The following is a 22,481-nucleotide window of genomic DNA, read 5'->3' as shown; positions in this document are numbered from 1 at the left end:
TTAAGTTCCGAAAAAAATATATGTTGTTTTTGAAGATAATATATTTACATTTGTTATGCCGAAACGTTATTTACGTGAAATTCTCTCGATATAAAAAAAAACGCAAAGTAAGCTCCAAAAATTATTAAAAAGACGTTTTGTTCTGTTATTCAATATGTTAAAGGCGTGAAAAAATTCACATTGTATATTTAAATACAACTAAAGCATTTATCGAGAAGTTTTTGCACTATTTCAAACGAGTCGTGTTTTAATTAAATATTTTCAACGTCGTTTTTTTAATATTAGCGTGCTCTCTCTAACATTCGTATTTACACATCTCCCTTTCAAACCATGTGATGATATAATTGTGACAAATAAATTGCCCCCTTTTTGAAATTTAGTTTTTTCACTGAGAAAATTTTTCTAAATGAGATTGTATCTGAAATAATAAAAATATATTTTGATTATATTTAAAGAGTTAATAACGATTGTATAATTAATTTCTCGATATCTCCAGAAATAAAATTACGAATTTTCAAAGTAAACTTCGGTGTTTCGCGACGTCACACGAGACAAAATTCAGTACAAATAATAAATAATTCGAATTGTAGTGATGTGGCAGCGATGCATTACTGCTGCGTAATTCGTGTCATCGTAATCGCCGTCACATCACACGCTTTTGGCCAGCCGCAAATATCAATATTTTGACAATTTTATCTTCGATAGGTATTATTCCGTATTCTCTAAAAAAATTAAAAGTTCTGTCTTCAGAGTGCTTCAATAATTTTATACATTTATAACATGAAATTTCGTTGTAGGAGACAACCTCATTGGTTATTCTCGCTTAGATGAAAATTCTCGCTTCGGGATTATTCCCCCAAAATAATTTACTCAGAAATTTATCCATCCCTACTGACACAATCATTGGATGTTGAGAAATATATTTGTCAAATATGTAAAATTATCAGGAAACGATGATGTGAGCTAACTTAAGATTTATAATATAAATGGGGCTTGCATTCATTCGGTAAGAATATAAAACTTAATTTTTGTCCTAAATTTTTTTTCAATAATTGCTCGATAAATTCTAGTAACGTGACTACTGAGTAGTCAAAAAGTGATATTTACTGATGATTAGCGTTAATAAGGTGCATGCGTGCATTTCACTAAATTCCACTGGTCGAAACCACATTAATTTTCCACCTCGGTTGGTCTTTATTGTATGGCTGACAGACTGCCTGGGAAAGTAAAAGCCTACTTGCCTAGTCACCTCCGTTATTCTCGGCATTTTTTTTCAATATTACCTCCACGTAAATCTTTATTATGTTTGGCGATGCTATTTCGAGAGCCTCTCCTTGGAAACTTCTTGTAAATCTTATTTTTTTGAGAAACCCGTGTCTCGTTTGTGGGTAGGAGGCATAAAAGAGGTTAAGTCATTCCACAGTCAAACCTTTGAACACGAAGAAAACGTAAAAACCGCCAATTGTAAGTTAACAAGTGGAAAAACTCAATCTTCGGCATGCTTTTGGTTTTTCTCCCGGTGCTGAAAATCACTGACGCTAGTTCATCGGAGCATCTTTTATTGTTACTACTGCAAGTACCTTCGATCATAGAAAATGGACTAGAAATGACAAAATAATTCTGTGATGCAATTCGATTCGCTTGTTTTTGTTGCAATCAAGACTACCCCTTGTACTGCAATCACAACGCACGTACAACGTATATGAATGAAGGCAAACCGTATTTCCGTCGTCTGTATTGGTTAAAATGCCAAGGTAATTTATTGGATTCGCTGGACATGCGGACGTCTCCTACCCCCACTTCCCACCCACTGACCCACCCCGTGGTACACCACTATTTGGACCCGGATTCCGGTAGGCACTTAGTTCCGACATCACAGCCACTGACAGGGATGTATCTAATGTAGTGCGTGGATTGTATTGCTCAATAACTGCTCGGACCTTTCCCGGCAAATATCCGGACATTTCCCCGTAACTATTCGGACCTTTCCCGGCAATTATCCGGACCTATCCCAGAAATTTCCCTTGATCCCCTTGATAGGTAGTAGAACACGTATTGCGCGGTTTAATTGTTTTGTTTCTGCTCCATGTTGCCGTTTTGTTCGATTCGTTCACTGAGCTACAATAGAAGCACTCACGTTTAGATTAACCGCAATACAAACCAAAAGGCAGACGTTTATGGTTATATACCTTTATACTTGTACTTACATTGTGACTTCAATATTTTTCCGGTGTGTCCCCATACTGTCGGGTGGTCAAGTAGTGACCATCTTTAATTGAACCAAATTATGTACACAATACAACTCAGTAGTTGGTCTCCCTCTTACAAAATTCACGTTAATAACATTGAGCGATTACAAAAAAAATTTCTACGTTTTATAAAATTTAAATTAAATATCCCACTAGAAGACTTACAATATCATTGGAAGACATGCGTACCTGTTCAGATCATATTTCAAGCAAACTTCTTCAAGAGAAACTTCCAAGCGCGAAGCAATGACATCGATGTTTAACTGCGTTTTAAGATCAAAACTAGAATACGCATCTGCTTTTTGGGCCACATGCCAGCAACAATTACAGCAATTACAGGTCCCTTACAGCAACAGCGATAAAATAACAAACCACATTATTTTATTTTTAACCCATACCTCTGGAACGCTATAAATTGTTCGTACCGAACACTTATCGCCAGGTAGAACTGCTATATATTCCACATGGCGAACGATTGTGTTGGTCCAGCATAGCATGACAAAGGTGCTACATTATATATTTAGATCTCTCGACATTTAAAAAAAACATTAATTATAAAGATTTTAAAATGTTCAATGAGCTCCCTTTAAATGTTAAGGAAGCTAAAAGTCTTTGTGGGTTATGCCTCAATGTTGTGAAATCCAAATTTTAGTACGTAGGTAACAGAATATTATTATAGTAGTTTAAGAATATATATATATAAAATTTTAAATATAAATATATTTTAAGTTATGTAAATTATTATTTACTTATTGGTTTAGATTTAATAAATTAGTGATACTATGGAATTTTGAAATATCTAAAGGGTTTTCCAATAAGAGGTGTTATTTTGAATAGCCCGCTATTTCGGTAGATGTTACTTTTGAAGCTGTAATTTTTGGCATTTGACAAGTAGAAACTACACCATTAATAAAAATGGAACGATACACGCTTCAACAACATTGAAATTATTAAAATTCACTATAAAAATGGTGAAAATTTGGCAGAGACGGTTCGTAAAACTCGAACATTTTTGGGTCGTCGTGAAGCACCTTGTCGGACCGCAATACAGAAATTGGTGGTAAAATTCGAGATGAATAAAACCCGTGCACGTCGCTCAAGAACAGCCGAGAATATTGCTGCTGTAGCCGAAAGTGTTGAAGAAAACCCAGGTTTGTCCATTCCTCGTCGTTCTTTGGAATTAGGCATTCCACAAACGTCATTACACCGTATTTTGCATAAAGATTTGTGTCTTAAGGCTTATAAAGTTCAGTTAACACAAGAACTCAAGGCGGCCGATCATCAACATCGTCGTGTCTTTGCTGATTGGGTCCTTGAAATGCGTGAAAATGATCCGGAATTCCATCGAAAAATCATCAGAGTGATGAGGCCCATTTCCACCTCGGTGGCTTCGTCAACAAACGAAATTGTCGCATCTGGGGCTCGGAAAACCCAAGAGTTATTGTTGAAAAGCCTCTCTATCCTCAACGTGTGACTGTTTGGTGAGGTTTATGGTCCGGCGGAGTCATTGGACCTTACTTTTTCGAAAATGAGGCTGGAGCAACAGTTACGGTGAATGGATTGCGCTATTGAAAGATGATTGATGATTTTTTTTAGCCGGAATTGGATGGTATTGATCTGGACATCGTTTACTTTCAACAAGACGGCGCTATGTGCCACACAAGCAACGAAACCATTGATCTTTTACGGGAAAAGTTTCCGGACCGTGTTATCCTCGAAGAGGTGATCACAATTGGCCACCGAGATCTTGTGATTTAACGCCTTGCGACTACTTCCTTTGGGGCCACGTGAAAGAGAAGGTCTACGCCAACAGCCCAGCGTCGATTCAAGACCTCAAAGATGGAATTCGTGAGGCTATCGAGGACATAAGGCAGCCACTTTGGGATTTGGTTATGGAAAATTTCTCACTATTAACGGCATACCTTCCTCTTTATAATGAAATAAACATTCGATCATTTATATTAAAAAATTGCATTTTTCTTTGAATATCAAAATAACACCTCTTATTGGAAAACCCTATTTTTATCTGTCAACCAAAAATATAAGACACTACATCATTGGTTCCGTGCATAAAGGTATTTGCATTGTTTAGTAATAAAAAGTTTGTGAGACGTGAGACTTTATTTGGGGAGATCCGGGTTGTTACTACTAGTGGCTATTATACGTTACTAACATGACCAATCTCACAGTTAGTACCTTTTGACATCTATATATAAACCGAAGCCTAAGTAGAATGACAGAGGAAAACAGACATCAGAAGCCTCATAACTCGTTGCGTGTCACGCTGGTGTCAAAAGTATCATTTTACACGATATTACGTTTTTCTCAGGTACCTGTAGGTACCCCAGAAGCATGCACACATTAAAATTAAGTCTTTCTGAAATACCGACTTCGAACTGATCAGTGATCACCATTTTATTTTTGACATTTCCGTCTAATTCTCAGTAAAATCCAGGCCTTCCGTCAGATTTCCGTCGGGCTTTTGTTATAACTTTTCCTACTATGAATTCAAATGACCGGTTTGACCGGTCATTTGAGCTCAGTGGCTGAGTAGTAATCGCGTCAGGGTCCCATCCAGGCGTAGTGTGTTCAATTCCTCGGCTTGCTAAGTCCTCCATCACGACACTTTCGATTTCTGTGATGGTAGTGGGAGATTTTCACATATGGTCAGGTTATTCGTAACCTGGGAATGTTTGTCTTTCTTTTAAAAAAATGTGTATATTATTTCTCCAAGTCATACCTACTAAACAAACATAATTAAATAACAGTTAATTAACAGTTAATTCATTAACTAACAGTAATTATGTTAACAGACGGGTTGATTCACAGAATTCGAACAATTCATTGAATATTTAGTTCTGTGAAAGTTCTGATATCAAATTCTGAAAAACAACCCATCTAGTTGTCATCATTTGACATACGATTAGCCATTTAAAAAAAAAATGAATGATCCCTTTCATCCCGGCGATTCTCAGGACGGGTTTTTTCACAGAATTTGAACAATTCATCTAATTTCAAAGTTAATTTTCAAATTCTGTGAAGGTTCTATTCAAGTTCTGTTATTATATCATTATTGGCCAGTTGTCGTCAATCTGCCTCCGCTATGCTCTCCGGTCTGCCCAAAGATGCCAGATGTCTTGAGTTCATTTTCGTATAGCGCTTTAATGACTCTTTTCTATATGGGTCGGCATACATAAGCAATCCCTGCTAATCGACTGACTGTCACGCCTCAGGGTATGAAGAGTCAATGGGTCAAAAATGTATACATTTTATCTTATCACACAATTACTTCGCGAGGATGGGTTGGGAAGATGGAATGTCACACTACTCGCCTGGTGCATATTTCTTTCTTCATCAACGTCATGTCCTCTTGCCATAATACATTCTCCGTCCATCCGTTCAAACCATGAAAAAGTTCCTTTTTAAATAATTTTTATTACACTTATTTGGCCTTTGCATTATTTCCGAATCCCCTCGTTCCTAATTCAGGCACCGTTTTACGGCGAAGCAATACCAAGTGCAAAAAATCATGTTTTTTTACATTAACCCCACATAAGAGGCCCTGAAGAGAATAATTTCCCTTCTTTTGGGATTCTACGTTGAGGGTCTTTTTAAGGAAAGGAAGGAGAGGAAGTTCTGGGAAGGTAAAAGGTATGAGGGGTGGGTAGGAATCTAGGGATCAATGTATACAGGAGTGATGGATATATTTCTCCCACTGCAGTGCAAGGCGACGGGTCGAGATAGCAGTTGTCAATGGGTCTCCCCATACCAGTCTCTCCCGATCTGGCACGCCACGGAGCTGGTGGGCAGGAGCATCCCGAACACACCTCACCCGATGATCCCGGCCACCCCTGCTATATCACCAAACGTAGCAAACCACTTAGGGTGGCCTGTGGCAGAGGTGTCGGTTATCCAATAATAAATCCACGTATATGCAATTGGCAGTTTCAAAAATAGAGACATTTTAAAATATTCGCATTCGCCCAACTGTCGCCGCGACAAAAGTCGCTCGTGTGTGCCTGGACTTGAACACGATTCATCGCTACTTCTTACGTCTCGGTTGTATTGGTTTACTTTTTCTGAAAGGAAATCAACGCTGAGAGCAGATTACTAACTTGGCCATACAAAATTAATATCTCATTAAGTCGAGCGTTTTACGATTTCTAAGAACAAGTATGTATCGTGTTTTACTTAACCCTTCAGATTCGAAGATTCTTTCACCAACGTTTACTGAAACTCAGTGGAAAATTAGATTTCTCGAGGCTTTAATTAGGTACCTAGGTTACAATTATTTTTTATGTCGTAATACTAGGAATCTACATAATGTGATGTGCTGAATTTTTTTAATATTAACTCCACACAGGAGGCCCTGAAGAAAATAATTTCCCTCAGGGCTTATGTCATCTTTGGGAATGCTGTGTGGAGGGTCTTTTTGTGGAGAGGAAGGAGTGAACATGGGTCTTGAAGAGTCCCATGTTGTAGGAGGGAATAAACACAGAGGCCGGCAGTTCGTTCCACAGCCGAGCTTTTGAACTTAAGAACGGATCGTAGAAGCGACCCGTTCTCATGTGACAAGTGTCAACTGTGTACAAATGTTGGGCGCGCGTTTGGCGGGTATCCCGACTACGCACCGGTGCCGAAGGGATCAATGACGCTAGTTCCTCAGAGCATCTTCCATTGTAATACCGATAGAACAAGGACAACATACTTACCTGACGCCTGTGCTCTAAAGATTGCAGTCCGTTTGTTAAGATTGGGGAATCTATCAAACGGACCGCCCGTTTTTGCACAGAGTCTAGGGTTTTTTTCAGGTATTTAGGGGCTCCGGACCAGAGATGGCTGCCAAATTCGACAGTAGGGCGCACTTGCGATTTGTACAGGGTCAGCAGTTGTGTATTATTAAAGTATCTGCGGGCCCTGTACAGTACGCCCAGCTTCTGAGAGGCCAACTTTACTCTGGCTTCGATGGAGCCCCCGTACCTGAGCTGGTCACTTATGGTTATACCAAGCATATCAATGGAAGGCCTGTTCGGAAGATTGCTTCCGTTGAAGGAGACTAGATTATCATTTGGATCCCTTTTAGACGTAATCAGACAGGATTGGGTCTTTGAAACATTAAATTCGACGAGATTATTTTTACCCCAGGAGGAAATACTCTCGAGATAACCGTCCATTCTCTGCTTCAAAGCCCTCCGAGCCGTTGGAGTTTGTGTGCCCTTTGGGGGCTTGTCAAACAAAAAGCTATCATGAACTGTACTGTCATCCGCGTAACAATGAATCGGTGCACATGTCAAAAGGTCATTGATGTGCAACAAAAACAAAGTCGGAGACAGAACCGATCCCTGTGGGACGCCAGCATTTATGGAGTGCGAGGAAGAGGTGAAACCGTCAGCAACCGCCTGAATCGACCTATCCCTTAAAAAGTCAGCAATCCACGTACACAGGGATGCGGGAAGTCCGTAAGAATGCAATTTGTTGACAAGTCCTCGGTGCCAGACCCGGTCAAAGGCCTTGGATATATCTAGTGCGACCGTTTGGGTCTCACCGTGACGTTCCAGGCACCGCCCCCAAACATGCGTCACATACGCGAGAAGATCACCGCACGAGCGGTTCCGCCGGAATCCGTATTGACGGTCGTTGATAATTTTGTTCTTCTCGAGGTATGTGAGCAGTTTGTCGTTGATCACACGTTCCATCACTTTGGACAGAACTGATGTGATCGCTATGGGGCGGTAGTTGGCCGGGTTGGAGCGGTCACCTTTCTTGGGAATAGGGTGAATGACCGCTTTAAATTAATTAGAGATGTAAATCATAATATACTCGTTATCGCTCTATGGAAACGACGCTTGAAATGGTTCTATCCGTTTTTAGTTACTACAACTAATGAGCGTAATGAGAAACCATACTTCCACTGGCAGGCAGTCTCCTACCCTGTTGGCATCTTTAGCCTCACACAATTCCCCAAAACATGAGAAACCATAGTTCCACTGGCAGGCAGTATCCTTCCCTGTTCGCTTCCTTAGCCTCACACCATTCTCCAAAACATGAGAAACCTCAGTTTTTTTTCACTGGCATGCAGTCTCCTTCCCTGTTCGCTTCTTTAGCGTCACACCATTCCATAAAACAGGAGAAATCATAGTTCCACTGGCAGGCAGTCTCCTTCCCTGTTCGCTTCTTTAGCGTCACACCATTCCTCAAAACATGAGAAATCATAGTTCCACAGGCAGGCAGTCTCCTTCCCTGTTCGCTTCTTTAGCGTCACACCATTCCATAAAACAGGAGAAATCATAGTTCCACTGGCAGGCAGTCTCCTTCCCTGTTCGCTTCTTTAGCGTCAAACCATTCCATAAAACAGGAGAAATCATAGTTCCACTGGCAGGCAGTCTCCTTCCCTGTTCGCTTCTTTAGCGTCACACCATTCCTCAAAACATGAGAAATCATAGTTCCACTGGCAGGCAGTCTCCTTCCCTGTACGCTTCTTTAGCCTCACACCATTCCACAAAATATGAGATGTTATAGTTCTACAAGAAAGCCGTTGGAATTATTCAAAAATCTATTTCAATCCTCGGTTTTTAGATACAAAATTAACCTAATATTCACAAGTGCACACACATTTAGCCATGACTCAACGCCACCAATAAACTCGGTCAACTAAACCCACCCCTTTCAACAATGTTCCCTAATCACTCGTACCGTAAATGTGTAAATAAGAATAATAATATTTAATTATAATATATATCTAGTTATAGTATGCGACATACGGTTGTTGCGTACAAATGTGTCCTGGCGGATATTAAATGCGGGGGCCCTATTATTATTGAGGTCGCGATGAGAAAGGGTTAAACATGTGCTCGGCGATCAGTGTCTCTCAAACCGGGGATTTTTTAATGAAATTTCATGCTCATATGGATGCATGATGATATATATTTTTAGATGTAATTAGTAAATAAATAAAAAAAAACATTTTAGGGGAACAGTAATGTAATTAATAAAGTTGAACAATAAAAATATATGTAGGTACTTTAAATACATACCTTTTGCAATCTTACATAAATTATACGTAACTTTTGTGTTTTTTTCAGACTTAAGTCCTGTCTTTCCCTACCGGATAAATAAACGTTTTTTTTTTAAAATTAAATAGTAATATTATTGAAAATATAAATATAGAAAATAAAAACTTAAAATTGAAATGGTGTTTTACAAATCAAATGTAATAAACTAAACTGGAATTTTTAATTAATGAAAAAAAAAATTTTTGCTACCCTGGATAACAAACATCCTATGATGCCCCTGAGACATTTTGACGTGAGAGGAAAATTGTATCCCTAAAATACTTATATACCTATATTTTTATTTTCTTATACAATGAACATTTTCATTCTTTACCCTCTCAGGCTCTCTTATCCATTTGTATATAGTCCGTGTCTTCTCCCTCTTTCACCCATTTAGTATTTCAAATATCATGTAATTTAATTTGTTTTTTTTTTTTTTTAATTTTTTTTATTATATCGTTGTTCTGCTCCGGAGGAAACACGTTCGTGTCCGATTATAATTCGGATTTAATCTCAAGCAATGTTTATACAAATATGTTTAAATATTTTTCTAAACACGGGTATGTATAATATGCAAAATTATTTTTAAAAAAAAGTTCGCTGCGAAAAAACTGTATTAGATGGATTTTACTTAATACGAATAGGTTTTGGTACAACTTTGCATTACCAATCCGAATAAAAGATACATTGTTAGATCGTAACATCTACCTATATATACTACGTAACATTGTGGGGCTATATAGACAATAGTTGACAGTTAGAAAAAATGATTTGTCTTACTTATTCTCGCATTAATAGTTGAATTAAAAATTGTAGTACAAAAAGTGGTTGGTAAATATAAAAATGTGAAGACTACATAGACAAAAGTTGACAGTAAGAAAAAGTGGTTTGTCTTACTTATTCTTGCATTAATAGTTGAATTAAAAATGTTATACAAAAAGTGGTCGGTATATATTGCAATAAAGGTGAGCCTGTGACAGACCAAGCTATATTTTAGTGGCTTGGCTTATTTCAGTATATATGCTGAAATAGCCTAAGCCATTGTGAGTATAGCGTAAAGCATCGTCTACCTTATGGCAAAAACGTCACATGCTTTCTAAATTATTTATATCTAAATCTCGTAGAAAGAGTTTGTTTCTGTTTTTTATTAATTGTTTGGTATCGTTTACGCGCGGTAGTAATGGCATAACGAAGACATATTTGTTTGTTGGATGAAGCATTTACAAAAAAACCACAACTACATACATAACTGCACCCGCTTCTAGTAAATTCTTAAAGATCATGCCATTCAAATCGACGCTTGAGAAAGGGTATAGTTCGACGAACCTTCAAAAATGTATTTAGGCGTGATTATGAATCATTGGTGTGTACAAAATTGTGTTTTATTTTACAAAATAGTGATAATTATTGATATCGTGTCCGTTGTTTTTGTGACGTTCTTTGATATTCTTTGACGAATGACTTGGTATAGAGAGCAACTATTATTTTCATGTAATGTTTCTTTAAAAATGAAGCGTTCTCACGTTCTCACTCACTAACAGAATTTGAATAGGACTTTCACAGAACCCGTAAATGAACGTTGAAATTTGATGAATTGTTCAAATTCTCCGAAACAACCCGTCCTTACCTTGTTCTGAAAATATCACTAGAGCGGTGATGATCAACCTTTTTAGCCGGGGTCATGTTATTCATTTTCAATTTGTTCGCGGGCCAGAGAGGGTAGAATACATGCAGTTTGACGTGGTTAACTTTGCAGTCAACAGTGTCCCAACGCCAACCTAATTTCTAAAGGGTGCTTTTGATAAAATAACAATCATAGAAAATGTGTTACATCTCCAAGGCCAAAATATTAAATAAATAATAAATATTTAAGTACAAAAAATATACCTAGTCAAACCAATGAATAGGTACTGTTGATTTTATCGTTCAGAAAGACAAACAAAATTTTGAAGAAAGACTTTTTTATATCATTGAAGAAGAATATAATACCAATGAATCTAAATGAAACAAAACAAGACACAGAAAAATACAAAGATAACGTTCACAACTAGGAATCGAACCCAGGATCTCTTGTCTCACCGGGACATGCGTCTTAAACCACTCGACCATTGGGACCTATTTTTAAGTTTATAAATCCTTAAGTTTTTCGCTAAAGCCTTGTGCAAAACAGATCAGAAGCATTTTATTTTTGTTTTCGCTTTTTTTATATTTTGACTTAGCGAAGTGGGCCACACGAAAAGGCCGCATGAGGTCCGCAAGCCGCGGGTTGCTCATCACTGCACGAGAATATAAAAAATATAATTCTTGCCGCCTTGGTGACTCTTTGCGACTTCAAAATGACCTTTGACCCGATGCTACAGTTCCATAAACAGCCTTATTTCCCACATAGTGCTGAATTCCTTCAAATTATTTACGATTTTTTTTATTTTTAAGAAAGACAAAACACCCTGACAATTTTGAAAATCTCCTATCATCACCACAGTAAGCGGAAATTATTGCTTGTCCTGTTGTTATTTGTTGTTAATTATTGATTATCCGCCGCCGCCGCCGCAACCTAGAGAAACCTCATCCCATAAACCCGGGCACCCCTGCTAGGTAACCGAAAGGTAATCTATGGCAGAGGTGTTGGTTTTCCAATAAATAGTTCCCGGGGCGGCGGTTATCACACGCCTCCCAAATAGTATAAAGTCTTACTTGCTCCCGGGCTCCGGGTAGTGGAGTTCTTACCTGCTAATTTACTATGCATAAAGAAAATACAGGTGCTTTTAGTATTAATAATTTGTTTAGTATCTTCCTTCGTCGTGGTTAGTTACTGCTTTGAAACCTTTTAGTGTTCTTAACTTTAGTGAGGCCCCATATCCCCAGGAACACCATTCAAGTATTATTACCACAACCCTATGAAAAAATATAATACATACATTTATGACTGCTAACATAAAGTAAAAGAAAAACGTTACGAGACTGAAGTTTCTTCATGGTACAGTATTAATTTTAGTAATAGTACGTTTTAGGAAAGTACCTATATATATTATCAAACTCCTTTTAAAAGTTGTGTGGCGAAACTTTAATACTCTACCCACAGTTTGTAGTTATTCGCTCCTCGCTTGTACGATAGAAAATTGCTTTTAACAGGTTTCGTATAGAAAACCAATTGGTGTAAAATAATGTGTTTAATTTGAAGAGATTGCTGTCTGGGTATTCGAAAAACTTTTATATTAAATTTTAATTTCGACGACTTTCTAATTCGGCTAGCCAACTCTAAAGCTTGTCTATTTATAATTTTAGGCATTACGAACAATTATATAAAACATTTTTTTTACAAACTTCTTATTATAAAAATGACTACATACCATCTATACACGTACAAACCATCACATACTAGAGCAGACCCGTGAAAAATCATATAGCCGAGACAGCTGAATTCTTGACCAAGCAGTAACAAATTTTAAAATGTTAATTGAATAATTTTCTGTTAAAATATTATATTACAGGTAGGTACTTATCACTTATCTGAATTCTTCACACAATTTTAAAAATGAGACTTAAATTCAAAGCAAATCCGAGTTCATTGAACCATAGTTACACACAACCAAAATTCGTAACGAGTATATAGGTCGACCGGATTCGGTTGCACTCAACTTTCTTCGGGACAATAGAAATATATTTTTTATATTTCCAGTTTATATTTATATTTACGATTTCATCACTTTAAATTTCCATTGTGCTGAAAAGAGGGTTGAGTGCAACCGAAACCAATTGACCTATATAAATCAATAAAGTGGTTTAAAGCAAAGTATTTTTTTAAAAATTATCTGAATCAAGCCACAAAAGTTCTTAGAAAATTAAAAAAAAATAGTCGTCGGTTTGTTTGGTTTCAGTGATTTTTGGAATTATTGTTGATTTGGTTGTTATTTACTTTACTTTTAAATCGTATTGGAGATGTTTCAAAGCAATTTTATGTAAATTGTGACTGTGATCTATCGAGGGGTTCGAAGGAGTACAACCATAATTCACATGCCGTCTAGCCGTTTACCACGTTTCATGCTGTGCGTGTGAGGGCGTCCCGTTGATCTATAATAATTGGCCGGTAGCTACTTTATACGTCCTTCCCCTTGTCGAAAGACTTGGTTTGACTGAATTGATGAATGATTGTGCATAATTCACTCACCGGACAGAGTACGCGTACGAACCATATTTGTGCTCCCGCGAACACGAATCCTACAACAAATACACGGCAGAAGGGATGTAGAGTACAGCTAGAACGGTCTGGTCTGGATCAATAAAGAGGTTTGCTCGTTGCAACAGGTCCATTTCCACACATTACCATTACGAAGCGACTTCGTATGTGTAGTGTGTACAAATATATTGCAATTCAATCGTACCCGACACCGTTCCGCTATCCCCCCTTGCCTCTTACCAACCCTCTTAGGGACCACCCTTCGCAGGGGAAAGTAGTTATGCGACTAATGGAGTGGTACGAGATTTATGAAGCATTTCATTTTACATGGAACCCACACAATCTACTATCACAGACATGCATTTTTAAAACAAAGTACATTCAATCTTTCGCACGGGTTTCGGAAATTCTCCAACTCTTTTCTTATTGGCATTTTTTAAAGTGCGGCTGAGCTTACCAGTCGGAACACGTCCGGGAGTTGGAGCTAGAGCTCGGAGTAAAGCGTAGCAGGTAAGGCTGTAAGCTGTAGGATTAGCTAAGGATGCGTCATAAGTTAATTTAATCGTAATAAATGCGCCCTCGACAGTCTGTTGCACAATTACATATTTCATGAATATGCACCAATCATATACTTTAAAGATATCACAAAAAGTCTTCATTTTCGCATTATCATTTTTTGTGAAAACGTTATTAGTTATTAGTTATTACTAAACAAAAATGTAAATATACCTTAACAAATGCCTACTTGTCACTAAGAGATGAATAATAATAATAATAATAATAATAATTGGATAATTTTTATAGCGCCGTTTTTGTGAAAAATCACCTCAAGGGCGCTGCAACTATTTTAAGGATCTTTTTTCTTTTGAGGTTATTATTTTATTTTAGTTAATTAATGTACACAACGGACAGGGGTTAACATAAAAAAAAAATATAAAGGAATAACAAATAATACATACCAACCGTCCAGTAACGATGTACAACAATATGTGAACATATATTAATAAGTTAGTATGTTAAAAATACAAGAGACGAAATTTTGTTAAGTTGTGTTGAAAAGGGGAGGTAATCGCTAAATATGTTTGGAATCTTGCCACTTCTGTGGATATTATACAATAAGTTTGTGAAACGGTTAAGTTATTGGTTCTCTGGAAAGGAATATGGAAAGTTTCGATAGTTTAGTAGTAGTTTCTTAGTAGACGGTAATTGATATAGATTTTGATTGAAATCTAATTCATGATAATGTATTTTTCATTTCCATTTCCAATAATACCTTATCCATAATACATTTTTTATCTATTCATATCATAATGTTATTTTCTGTTAGCTATTAGAAATAGACATTAGCACCCTATTGCACGTGTTGGTTTTTTAATACATTTTGAATTGATTTCATGTTCCGTGTTCAATTCACAATTGATCCATGTAGCAGCCTCTCGGAAAAAGACCTTATCAAAACACCTACACAATATGTGACATGTATTTATGCGGGTACCTAATATACCACGCAATGGCGGGGAGTAACCGCTGAGCCAGACACTGCTGTACACTTTCAATAGACGAATAAACATGTACTGCTCTCAATAACGATATTCAGTCTGACTCTTGAAATTCAATTTCCTCTAACCTTTCTTCCGGCCCCGATAAAATGTATTCTCTTCCTTCTGCTTGCAGTCAATGCATCGGTGTTTATCTCGACAAAGAGATTTTCTTATTTTCTGCTGTAGATAACGTGGGAATTTTGCGGTTTTTATTCCTTTTTCCGTTTTTGTTTTGCGAACTTATTCCGTCGCGGCAGCATGTATTGCTATAATAGGTCAATTTATTGAATAAATCTCAGTCTTCCGGTTTGCTCTGTTCACAATTATATTTTATGGACCAAAGTTAACAATAAGCTATAGATAACGGTATCGTGGCAGATATTATTCACTATTTAGACGTGTGCAAATACATTAAACGTTAGTTTGTTGTGAAGAGAGGATAACAACTGGTAAATGCGAATGTTGGCATATAAATGCTGACTCATTAACATTTAAAAAAAAGAATCACTGCCGACGGAAGCCGATCATTACGAGCTTATTTATAGATTGGCAATGCGAAGCCGTACCCCCGCAGAGGTCGGGGGGAGGACTAAGGTCCTTGGTTGCGAAACGTTGTTCGTTTCTTTAAATTTTAAAAATCCCACTGCCAGACTTCGACCGCTTTGACAAATGAATTTCCCGTTTTCATCTGTTTTTAAGTACTATCCGTCTTACTAATTAGATTCATACACGCCCGTTCAAAGTTGGTGTGGTAAAGCTGGCTTCGAGCCTGGTTTAAGATAGTTTTAACCAAACAAACGCCATGGTAATAAGTCAAGTTTTCATTGTTCTGACCTTACGCGCCGCGTAACATTTACATCGCGTTTTTTTAGCAAGGCTGTATGTATTTTGATGGTGACAGTACAACAGCAGATGGTTCGCAATTATATTTTATTTTATCCCGGTGCTATTTTGTCCTCGTGCTTATTGAACGTACCTACTACTACGTTATGAATTATGATTCATGAATGAGTATTTTTATATTTATGATGAGAGCCATTGTTGAATTTTATTATTATACAAACTTCAGTTGGCATACCGAGTGCTCACCGGAGGCTATCCTTCGGCGGGCCGCTAGAAGCTAAAACCACGGGAATTCGCAGCTGAAATCTAGTGACAATGACCGACTGAACATTATTGAAATGTTCGTATTGCTATTATAATATTATTTACCTGTATTTCAATTATTTTAATCACCTACCTACCTCTATATAATTATTAATAATTAACCTGGGTAGTAAAAATACTATCCTATACAAAACTTTAAATTATGTTTGAGGCCAAAACATCCAAAGATTTTCAATATAAGGACCTTAGAATATAATAAAATATAATCCTTTATATATTTTTTTATGTCTTATATTTTATGGCAAACCTTCATATTTTCAATATTAAGGTTTATGGCAAATATTAAGGTTTATGGTTTATGGTAAACCTTAATATTTTCAATATTTCAATATATTCAAAATATTAAGGTTTGTCATAAAATTCTTGTTAGCAAACTGGCGAAAATTGGCATAACCGGTAACGTACTATCCTGGTTTAAGAATTATCTGTCTAATCGAGAGCTTACTGTCAGCATTAAAGGTCAACTGTCCTACAATTTTACAGCTACAAGCGGCGTGCCCCAGGGATCACATCTAGGACCCATTATTTTCAACATATTTATAAATGACGTTACAAATGTATTTAAACGTGTCTTTATTTTGATGTTCGCAGATGATATGAAAATTTATTTATTTGTACCTATATTTTGTTAGCTCGGATATTTTTTTATATAACCTATATTGATCATATAAGATTTAAGATCTGCAAAATTTAAAAAAAAAATTATAAATAAATAAAGTTGTAGATACATTATTATCTGTAAAAGCCCTATGGGCGTTTAAATAAATAAATATTTTTTTAATCAGACGTTATATCAATATCTAGCCGTCCTAAGGCCTAGTAGTTTCGCAGAAATTCAAATGTAACCTTGTCATCAAATGGCCACACACCGCCATTTTTTTTGACAGTTAAATGTTAAATGCCGATTTTTTTGACAATTAAATGACGATTCTCGGTCCATTTCAGCTTTCGAACAAATTGTGATCAGCATAATAGGACAACTATCGTGTTCTTAAGCTTATCAGTTTGTTACAATATAATAAAAAATCGATGTTTAACCTCTCAAATACAAAAAACAAACAAAATGGCGCTGAATGGCTATTTGATGACAAAGGTATATTTTAATTTCTGTGAAACAACTGGGCCAAAGTCTTTTCTTTCTTTTTAAAGTCAAACAGATATTCCTGTAATATTATCATTTATAATTTCTGTAAGGAAACTCCTTAAGGCGATGCCATACGTAGTAATGCAAAATCATGTGTTTTTAGTTTGAAAATTTGGTCGCCTAGAAATGTTTCAGATGCTTTAATTAAATACTGCGAGTAGAATACATCTTGGCCTTCGAAATAATCGAGTATTTTTTAGATAAGTCTTTTTATAAGCCCAGCAAAAAAATAATGTATAAGGCCTATGAAAACTGCTTTAAAGTTCAAAATCTCCTACTTACGAACCCATTTTCGGTTTTGATTTTATTGTATAATGTGGCAAATTAAGTTATTTATAAAATGATCGAAAAACAATTTAATATTTATGCCTGAACATCCACAAAATAAAATAAAAGGCACTTTTTGGCCAATTTTTTTTTCTTGCATAAATCAAAACAGGCGGATGGTGTTAAGCGGGAATTTAAACCTTATCGCCATCTACGTAAGGGTTGTTATTGATAGCGGCTCAATTTATAATATTACACGACGTAGTGCATCGCCTTAAGTATTATAAGTTAGTTAATCTGATTTCATTTAATATTTCAGCAATCAGTTCTGACCGTTGTATTTCCAAGGAATACTTTTGATTCAAACAGTTATTTAATAAGTTATCATGGTCTTCTACCATCTCTTATGCTGCGTATACTTTTGCGAACCGAAACGCGAGCCGAGCCTCGAATTATGGGAAAGGAACGAAGCAACAGGAAATGGCGCGAATCGCCGCTTGCGGCTGCTTCGTTCCATTCCCATAATTCGAGGTTGCGCTCGCGTTTGCAAATATATACCCAGCATTAGATTCTGAATTTATAAGTCATTTTAATTTATTCTATACATATTGATCTTTTTTGAGTTGCATTCTGCCAATAAGTCTAGTTGATTCTTACAATCCCTTTGTAAGACACTTACTCAGTTATTAACCTCTGTGAGAAGCCATCCTTGGAGATAGAGGTCCAATTCCGACTTCCACGACCATATCTTCCAATCCCAAGAGGTTATCTGCTATTTACTTTTATTCTTTAGTGTTTGTGTCCATTACTGTTATGATCTTACATCTGAGAGATCCGTTGGAACCTCTCGTTATGTTTTATGAGAAATAGAGTCGCAACAGCGTGGTGGTGTTATAAGTATTCTGTTGATAGCTCCTCTGCAGGCTTTCTCTATTCCCAGAAAAAGAGGTTACAGCGGACTCTCAGCGGCAGGATGATAATTACGGAAATAGATGTTGATTGCGGTTTTTGTGATAGTGATCCTGACGGTATACCTATACTTTGAGTATCTCCCCGGTGAGAGACCACCATTCAGGATCGAAACGTTGCTTAAAATTGTTTTAACCTTCTCACTATTTGTTGAGTTTCTGATTGCTCCGCGCTGCACGGAGAGCCAAGGATACCGATATTCCCGGACGCCTGTAATATTTGAGGACTTGGTGATCTTCCTCCGTTTTCACTTTGCCAGTGCCAGTTGCCATGAGTTTCTTCAGCCCCAACAGACAGTGTTTGATTTTTTACGGTGTTTGTCTGTTGTTGTTGCAGAGGCCCTGCTGCAGAGCCGTCCGCTGCCGCACATCCCGGCGGCGGTGCCAAGCGCGGCCGGCGAGCCTGCCGAGGGCCCGGCGCCCGCGCCGCTGGTCGCGCCCCCCGCGCCCACGCTCCCCAGCGGCTCGCTGGACTCGGCTAACCGCTGGACCAGTAAGGAGAACCTGCTTGCGCACCATGACGATGACGATCCCCAGCTGTTCGTCGCGCTCTACGACTTCCAGGCCGGCGGGGACAACCAGCTCAGCCTAAAGAAAGGTTAGTTTTTTAAATATTTTTTTTTCCATGATTTTCTTTGACTTTTGATCAATTTTCTTCCTTCCCGTGTTCTCCTTTGATGGCGGGTTTTATTAAGTGTTCAGTGTGCATATATTATCATTCTTATTTCCATCTTCCATTTTTCTCGCTATGAGCTTCCGTTATACAGGGTGTCCGGGGGTAAAGTGCACTAATTTCGAGCGGAGTAAAAAAAAAATAGCTTTTCCGAAATTCCATGTTTTAGGGGCACTTTTCAGGTAAAAATGCAAAATTAGTCCGCCGTATGGAATTGGCTTTATTATTTTGCGCTGCTGCTAAATCTACCGTCCCGCGCCATCCGCTGCTGTTCCGTCAATGTTTACTTGCCGTGCTTCATGTCAATGACTTTTATTTTACTTGCAAAGGATCTGATAATTTAATGTATCTATACTCTTATCTCCTATTCATGGACACTCTGGTTTGAGAAATTTTCTATTATCTACGGGTATTGTGATTTCAGTACATTTAAATAAATGTCAGTGTCCACCATCAAAGAAGTGCTCGAGCCGCCACTGCATTACAGTAATCCATTGAAGACATGCCGCATCTTAAATTTAAAACAATATAAGTCTAATAGAATTATTAACATAAAAATATAACATGTCACCGGTACGTCCAGCTCCCTCCGCAGTTTAAAGAAAATTACCTTATTAGAGTCATACATCAAGACATTTCAATCCTTCCAATGCATATCCATTTAAGTCCTGCCTCATCAGATGTCTAAACAATATGAGCCCATTAAAGCCAATCACAAGCGTCAAGCACAATCGTTCATGAACCGCATCCTTCTTGACAGCCAGTGAGTGAAAGGTGGTCATGACTGATGAAAGATTGTGTGATTTAATAGTGGCATTCTGCATTGTGTGTCGACGATTAGACATGACATTGTTTTCTTTTCTCTGTTTGGTCACGCCATATTTTTCATAGACCAGCCAGTCGTCTTGTTGACACGGGGCTGGGAGTCAAAGAGGCGATCAGAGAAACTGTGAAGCTGTCTACTACACTTTCGTACTCAGGCCTCTTGGGGCAGTCTCGGCAAGAGTCCACAGCAGGCATGTTAAATCAGCTGTAGCCGAATAAATATATCAATAAATAATAAATAGCCATCTTCTTGCTGATTCTGCTAGGATAGGGTTTTTTTAAAAACTGTGCAAACTAATTTAAAGACTGATGAATTTCCGAACGGTCGAGTTAAAACAGGACTTCACTAGGCTCAGTCAATAAGGGAATTGTTTTGTGTGTAACTCAAAAAGCTGATTTTGGAATTACATAGCTGTAGTAATTACCCCGCAGTATGTACTTTACGCAAATTAAATTATATGTAATTTTCGTATAGTAAATAACATGCTACGCTCGAACCCTCAACCACTTGCAACTTGAAAAGATGAAGGATATTGTAGGAGGGAAATAAAAACAGAATTCCTCACTTTTCAGTACTTGCTGTAATCTTCCATTTGCAGAGAAATGCACAGATCATTCCTCTTCAAACTGTGTTCAAATATCCTGCCTTACATTGTAAATTTCCAACTTTTCCCATGCAAATATTTCCCTTCAATTTCAGCGTATGAAATTATTTTCTATTTGGAGGCATCCTTCATTCAATGTTTACCGTAGAGACTTTAGTATCGTCTGTGCAAACAGTCTCCCATTCCCAATGGAGAAATCTCAAATATCACGCTGTTCCCGTAAACTTTCTGTTGTTTTATGCGCCAACTGCAGTCAGTCCTCCATCAATACAGTTACCTGCGTTTACCCTTCGGCTCATAGCGCACTAGCGACCTGTGTGCGCGGAAACGACGCGCGGCCTGGCCGCAGGGATTGCGATTTGCAACGCGGCCAAAACCGCGGCTACGATCGTCAGTTGCATATACAGCGCGCTTCAAAATGGACGTTGAGGAAATAGCAGTGCTTTTGTATCTTATAAGTAAGAAGCGGAAAAAGAAAAGGAAAAAAATATTGGGTTCATCCCTTGCTACGTGAAAGGCGAACAAAGGGATTATTTCATACTTATTTCACCGACCTTCAGCAATATGATGACAAGTTCTTTAATTATTTGCGGATGAGCAAGTCTTCGTTTGAAGAACTGTTAAGAAAATTAAGTCCATCAATCATAGGCACTGTAACTAAATTTCGCCCCTGCATTTCTGCCAAGGAAAAACTTGTTGTAACTTTAAGTTAAGCCTATGCCTATCTACTTTTATTCAAATTATTTCTTTATCTCAGTGTCTGTTTTATGAAAAAAGATGCAGGTAGATAAGTGAAACAAGTAGGTACATAAAAGTATTTAAGTACTGTATTATCATAATCAAAGGTGCAGTTGTTCAATAATTATTAAAAAACGTTTCAATTATTTCTGAATCTTGCGAGGCCTGAGAGTAGTCTGATTCGGGAGATTGAATCCAATGGCGGCGGCAGTTCACTGGGACGTGACAGAGAAGGGCGGCAGCTCATTGTGGCAAGTGGTCCATTATCCGATTGCTTAGTAAAATATCCCTGTTGATATTCCTGATGATTGGTATAACTGCTTCGAGGGTAAGTAGGTTGGCTGTGCCTGGTCATAGGTTCATAGTGGCTTGGATCATATCTTCCACTTTGAGCTCGGTGGATTATTAATAATTTCCATCTTGCTTGTCAGCTTCGCTTCAGCGTCAGATTCCTTCATAACTATATACGGGAGCGAGATGGGTACAAATTCGAAGACACGTTGTATATTCCCCCGACTATTGAAGGAATACCTCCCTGCCAGCCTTCAAGAGGAAATAGAACATCTTCACAAAACAGAGATCAATTTGCAGACTACTTCGTGGGTGAAGGACAACTCCCGTAGCAAAATCGAGTAGCTCTGAGAACACAATAAAATAAACATTACTTACCGAGTTCGTTTTTTTCTGTTATTGTTAGTTTTTCATTACCAAATATTTCTATGATCTCTTCCCACATCATCCTTTTTAAGTCTCGGTTGGCGTAGTCTTCACAGGACATGTCCCACAACGCCCTCCTTGTCTCAATCTCGGTTATAAATCTTTCCGTGTCGAAAGACATCGCGATGATCACAAATCACGCTGTAGTTCCACAATACGTGCGGCCGCCGCGGCTAGTGCGCGCACTCTGGTGATTTAACTACAACGCGATAGATCTCAGTGGCCGCAGCGGCCAGCGACTGAACACGGGCCGCAAATGCGTCGCTTAGATCTTGCTGGCCGCTGCGGCTTGGTGTGGCCGCTGGCCGCTGCTCTAAAGGTGCGCGTGCTCTATGGCGATTTCATATTAATTTATCTA

At 37.8% G+C, this 22,481-nt stretch overlaps 1 protein-coding gene across 1 annotated transcript in view; it reads left to right on the top strand.

The window, feature by feature from the left end:
* Abl (tyrosine-protein kinase Abl) overlaps positions 1–22,481 on the top strand; it is a 96,167-nt gene that overhangs the window by 39,071 nt on the left and 34,615 nt on the right. The window contains exon 2 of the mRNA XM_089646023.1: positions 18,903–19,163. Coding sequence (XP_089502149.1) covers positions 18,903–19,163 — 261 coding nt within the window. The remainder of the gene's footprint in view (positions 1–18,902; positions 19,164–22,481) is intronic.

This window comes from Hesperophylax consimilis, chromosome 23 (assembly GCF_061612785.1).
Source record: "Hesperophylax consimilis isolate HC1 chromosome 23, BYU_Hcon_1.0, whole genome shotgun sequence".
NCBI lineage: Eukaryota > Metazoa > Arthropoda > Insecta > Trichoptera > Limnephilidae > Hesperophylax > Hesperophylax consimilis.
Note: the sequence above shows the minus strand (reverse complement) of the source record. Positions and strands in the feature narration are given on the sequence as shown.